A 6,116-nucleotide genomic window follows, 5' to 3' on the forward strand; every position below is an offset into this window, starting at 1 on the left:
TAGACATGAAAAAGAAGCCAAGAGCCTGTGATGGTGATGCTCCGTGGCTCTGATCCCCACCTGAACAGGAATTTGGTACATTTTCCAGCTCTGCTGACCTGGAAGGATTCAGAGACGAGCTTGGACAGTTGATTTGTCCTGCCAGGAAGTGCAGCTGTTCTACAACCCAGTGTAACCAGCACCACCTTGTTCTGTCCCCACGGGACACCACAGAGGGATCAGGAAGGCACAGCACTCTGAGCAGGGATCAGCCTGTCTCCCATCTTTTTACCAGGCATTTTCCTAAGGAATTCTCACCCCGATTCCTCCCTTTCTTCTCCAGCAGCACCGTTGACTGTAATTTGATCACCTTAAGTTGTGCAGTTTCTTTCACCTCAGGGCCCAGCTGGGCCATCTTTGGTGGCCCCACCCGGAGCTGAGGCACCAGGGAATCCACTGGAACACAAACCCTCGTTAGAAAACTCTGCAAAACTTGGGATTTTCCATCCTTTCCCTTGTCCTTGCAATGCCCCACGAGTGGATCTGGCTGCAGAACACGACAGACCCCGGGGGGGCAAAGCTCAGCCAGAGACTGGTAAATCAAGACACGAACACCGAGGAGGGTCAGTTTTTAAAACTTTTTTTATTTTTTAATTTTTTTTTTAAGTTTTTATTTTATATTATCTACAAAGTAAAAGTTTTCTTAACTTAAAAGTTACATCACTGTCTCACGATAGTGATTCTCTCATCAAACGTGATTTATAAATAATAACTCATCCGTTTGACGATTAGAATTTTTTTTTTTCTTTTACTGAACCTGTTTCAAGTTTAGTTAGAAGTAAAAGGGATCTCCAAGTCTTGATTTTTAGTGATAATAGCAGCAAGAATCACTCTTGTTACTTCTTTTGCTAGCTGACGAGTTCATAACTTTGAAGGGTCATTAAAAAATAAATAACTTCCAGTTTTCAGCAAGCAGAGTTGGGGCACTTGCAGGACTCAGATACAGTGCATGGAATTATGGAATAGCCCACAAGTTCCTAAATGCCTCTACTCAGTCCGAATCTCTCCCACTGCAAGATGAACTGTTAGCATTCCTAGTGGATGTTACAAGAAATCAAAAAAAAATTTTTTTTTTTTTTTAAACAAAATAAAATGAAATTCTAGTTTTCTGTGCTTCCAGTTGGCAGAAGCAGTAGAAGGAGGGTATTTGGCCTACAAAAGGTATCCAGCCTTTCAGTTATTCCAGATGAGCCTTACAACTGCTGTTGGTGGTGGGCTTGTACTGTAAAAAAAAAGTTCAAATGTAAATAATAAATTGGCAAGCCACACAACAGTTTGCTAGTAAAGTGGTCACAGGACAACTACTGAGCTCAACTTTTTTTTTTTATTTTTATTGTTTTCTCTTTTTTTTTTTTTTCTTTTATTCTTTTAGAGAACAAACCAAAACCCTGCACATCAAGATGTCCTTTGGATGGTTTTATTTTTCCCCCGCCTAAGCCCTCAGAAAGCATTTTTCTGCTCACACATTCCCCCCGAGAAACATCACCACTACAGGAATTTCGAGGCTGTTTTTGAACACGAATAATCAGAGAAACCCAAGTCAAGGTTAAATTTTAAGCGGAAAGAAGTCACACAGCACCTACTTTCCCCCCCGACAGTAAAGCTGCAGAACGTTACTCTGGACTCAAGTTCAGCTTTCAGCTGTCACTGAAATGAGCAGTCACTTTCTTAGCAAACACCCCTAAACCAAAACCATTTTCGCTCCCGTCCTCGACACCGAGCGCTTTAAGGTAATTAAAACCTCTCCTTGTTCTAAACACACGGCACCACCACGGCAAACCCTGGCACAGCTCAGTCCCACAGCATCTCCCAGCTCCCCATTCCTCCCCTCCAGCTGGAGGAAAACTCCCTAAACCAGGTAAATCTATCTAGGTTGGCAACGGGGCTGGCAACTACGAACCGCTCTACAAGGACATCTTAAGGTTGGTTTTTTTTCGTTTGGTTTCTTTTTTTTTTTTTTCTTGGTTGTTTTTTTCCCCCAAAATCTGGTCTGTCCCAGTCCTGATCCTCCGCCCTGGCTCAGTTTAGGGTGCAGGTGTCCCAGGCACACACTCCTCACCTGAAGGGTGCGTCATATAGGGGAAATGTGTTGTTGTCGAGACGGGAATGGGTTGTAGTGCACTTTGAGCGAGGGCGGCTTGGGGACCACCGGGAGGCTGTGTCGTCATTAGCATCATTGGAGCATGGGCAGTTGGGTGAGAAGGAACCATTCCTGACTGTACATGAGCCTGAAACAAAGAGCTCTTTAGTATCATGGTCACAAGGAGGCAGCAACTCCTGGCCACATGACTGGCGAAAAGTTTTCTCTCCTCCTCTGGCTGAGAAAAAAATCCAGAGATTTACTCCGTTTAAGGGATTTAAGGCAGGTTTGAACATAAAAAAAAAAATAATAATAATAAAAAAAAAAGGAATAAGAACAAAAAAGGAAAAATGATAATTAAAAAAAGGGCTCGAATTCTTAGTGCTGGCTTGGAGTCACAGTCTCAGTTTTAGCCATTTTGCCAGTGTTTTAACAGGGGAATATTAAAAAAAAATAAAAATAACAATTCAGCAACAAATCTTCCAAACATTTGTTAGTCACCTACATCAAAGCACTTCCTAGAGGGTACAGACAGGAACTGCACAGGCACTGGGAGTCTGGCATCCCTTCCCCAGCTCTCCTTACACAACCCCACATTCCCTCCTGGCTCCCTGCCCTGGGAACCTCCCTCTCCTCTCCTCTCCAGTGACCTGTGCCCACACATTGTTCAGCAAAGTCCTTCTGAGAGGAGTGATTCCATCCCTTTGTTCTGCTTCCAGTTCAGCTCATCACAGTTCTTGTGTGATCTGAGCAAGCAGGGCTAAGTCTCAGCAGAAAAAGGAGGTTAATTCTCCCAATGGTTCATCACCTCTGGCAAGCAACTTCAGGAACTTGGTGGGTTCTTTAACTCTCTAGAGGTCGTTAATTTTTGGGGGTAAAAAAATCTAGCAAGCACTAGTTTCTTAAAAGCACAAAATATTAAGGAACTCAGAGCTCTCAGTGGATTTCTCCTGGGGGAATAAAAAGCCCCCCAAAAACACCATTTGTACCTAAGGTTTGCTTTGTCCTTCTACCATATCCCAGAAGTGCAGTCTCACAAGTCTCCCATGCCAGTAAAGACAGATAGCAGGTAGTGGCCAGAATTTTATTTCTTAAAGACAAAAAGGGTTACTTGACTCATCACAGACATTCCCCCAAACTCTTTTATCAGATTTGCACGTGTTAGTAGCACTCCAGGAGCCTTTAAAGGCAGGAACTGCAATTCAAATCTCACTCTTGCTCTAAAAAAAGGTTCAGAAGATCAGGCTGTGGAACAGAAAGACCTCCCAGGGCTGGCTCCACGATGACTTCGACAAACATGCTATTGGAGGAGCATCATTAGAGAGCAGCTCTTCAGGGAGCAGCTGGAGTCAAGACACACAGTGGGGAAATTTTTCTGCTGTGGCTCAAACATTTAGCAAATTGGCAGCTGACAGAACTCTCTAATGAATTTTAAAGTACTGGTTCTCAAGTGAGATATCCACCAGCTCAAGATTCATCTGATAACCTACAGGGAAACTGGACTGATTCCCCCTGTGTTGGTCTGACTGGAATTCTTACCACGTGGTATTTCAGGATTGTGTTTAGAAGCTGGAAATGAGGCTGATAAGAAACTGTTCGAGCCGGTGATTGGTTTCCCCACGATGGAATAATTACATGCATTTAAATTTCTGACTGAACTGTAGTTATTCCTTCACTAGAGATCTTCTGAGGGAACTACTTCATTGGGAAAGTCAATTAGTTTGGTGTAAATATCACAGATTATAGTTTTCATTCTAAAAAAAAAAAAAAAATCACAGAAGAGACTGCAGAAGTTAAAATCAAGGGCAAAGCAGGATTTGCCTGTGATTGCTAAAAATCCTGCCTGAGCAGGCAGTTCCGACTCGAAGTTGCATCTGATATGCTTAATTTGGTTTGGGTAAGTGCTTGGCACACAGAAAGGAAGGCAATGGTCACATCCTGCATCCATGGGCCTGGCCATGGCACGTACAGCACATTTCAGGTACAGCTTTACCCTGAAGTGTCCTTGAACCAAACACATTTCACGTTTCAAGGCAAGACACTGAACGTGTCCCTAAGCCAAGACCCTGCTGAGAAGCTCCACACACAGCCCAGGCATTCCCAGCAGTGCCATCACACCAGGGCAGAGCAGGAGTCTTGTTTCTGAGACTGGGAGGATGTGGCAAGATTACCAAGTTTGGACATCCTCTCCTCATCCTCCCCCAAAAAGCAGAGAAATTAAAAGCCTAAAAGAATCAAAAAGCTAAACACTCAACATCAGTAAAACAATTCCTAAGTAACTATTAATTTATTGGCTTAACTGACTGCCCCAGGGACCAAAGCAAAGGTTTTATCAGAATTCTGCAAGGGACTGGACACCTGTTGGACAAACCTCCCTAAATTACAGTCAGCCAGCAGATCCCAAAACTGTTGATAACCTGCATGAGAAGGCAGAAGCCAGACATCAAGTTCTTGGTCTGAAGAAGAAACTGTGCAGGGAAATTACTGTCCATTTAACTGTCCATTCCTTGACAAAGGACACTAAATCCAGGAGATTTAGTAAATATCAGGAAATCTCTGCACACTGCTTTACATGGAGCTCTTGATTAATCAATCATGTGCTTCCCCTCCCAAACCCTTTTTTTTTTTTTCACTTAGTAAGCTGACCACAAGAGAGCAGTTAGACAAGGGGATTTCTGATTCTGAATCAAGGACTGTCCCTAAGCTGCTCAACAATCTTTGGGGATCTTCTGCATAAGCAGTTCATTTAGAACCACAGACACACACACACACACTGGGTTTTCCTTCTGCAAGGATTGTCCTGCAGTCACCTGAACTGAACCTCACCTCCCTCCCACTGCAGTGCCTGGCTATTCCCTAATAATCTGTGTAATATCCTTTTCTGGATGTACTTGGACAAATTTGTCTACAATGCAGAGCCTAAAACTGCCACCAAAAGCAGCAATCCAGCCTTCCTGCACTCAGCTCTCCAACCTTTCTGTATGCCAGCCCTTCCTGGGGTCATGCACCTGAGCAGTGAACTGATTTTCCAAGAAACAGCCTAAAAAGGGGGTGGGGGGGGGGGTAGGAGAGGCACATTTCATGGATCATGTTCCCAGCCTGGTTTGCTGCATGGCCAAAGGGTCCCGTGAGCAGGATGGTGGGGCAGGGACAAGGATGGGAGCCAGGAACTGGGAATGGAGCTCAATTTATTTCAGTAGCAGTGCCAGCTTAAGATGTCTTCATTAAACTACAGTTGCAGATGCACTAGGTGTTGGAAGCTGAGGTCGAAACATCTTGTCAAACTCTAAATAAAGGCAATGTACAGACAAGAAACCTAAAGAACAACAACAGGTAAGTCTGCGCTGAGAGGTGACAGAATGGAAATCACTTCAGCAGGCCCGACTTTCGTCCTAATCTTTGTGGCATTAAGACATTTAAGTCTTGAAGGTTGTTAAACTGTGTTTACCTGGGGGACATGGGCCATGTGTGGCGGATTGGTATATGCAGGTTGAACATGGGAGGGATGAATGGTGAAGACTGTTTGTTGTGCTGTAGGAAAACTATTTTGTGGAGACTGCGTGTTGGAGCCTGGCGTCATGGAAGGAGGGGTTGGAGCTAGACCTGCGTGGTAAATCGCCGACTGCTGCTGGGGGTTGGCCAGGTGGAGTGCCTGGGCAGCCTGGTGCTGGTGGTGCTGCAAAAAAAAAAAACAAACCACAGGAGAACACTCAGGTTATGCCTCAGAAATCAGACACATCTATCCTGTCAGCTACCACGAGGAAGGGGGGAGAAACGGCTCTCAGTATCGGTGGAGAATCTCAGGATCACCACGCCTCTGGTCCTGAGGAAACCACACCTCTGGGCGTGAGGGAGCTCATTCCAATCCCACCAGGCTCATCAAACTCAGAGTTTGGATGTGCCACGTTGTGCAAGTGCAGAGCTCCCTCCTCCCCCAGCCTGGTGCTCAGGACAGAGCTGGTTCTCTGTTCTCCGGTTGGATCACTCGGGTTGGAAG

General features: G+C 44.8%; 1 protein-coding gene across 1 annotated transcript in view; it reads right to left on the reverse strand.

Moving 5' to 3' along the window:
• Positions 1-603: 603 nt before the first annotated feature.
• ATXN2 (ataxin 2) overlaps positions 604-6,116 on the reverse strand; it is a 51,217-nt gene continuing 45,704 nt past the window's right edge. The window contains exons 22-24 of the mRNA XM_027894345.1: positions 5,568-5,795; positions 2,099-2,267; positions 604-1,261 (exon numbers count right to left, since the gene is read on the reverse strand). Of these exons, the coding sequence (XP_027750146.1) occupies positions 1,233-1,261; positions 2,099-2,267; positions 5,568-5,795 (426 nt within the window). The 3' untranslated portion in view covers positions 604-1,232. The remainder of the gene's footprint in view (positions 1,262-2,098; positions 2,268-5,567; positions 5,796-6,116) is intronic.

This window comes from Empidonax traillii, unplaced genomic scaffold (assembly GCF_003031625.1).
Source record: "Empidonax traillii isolate 1590-97213 ecotype Southwest subspecies unplaced genomic scaffold, ASM303162v1 scaffold426:size1138770, whole genome shotgun sequence".
Taxonomy (NCBI): Eukaryota; Metazoa; Chordata; class Aves; order Passeriformes; family Tyrannidae; genus Empidonax; species Empidonax traillii.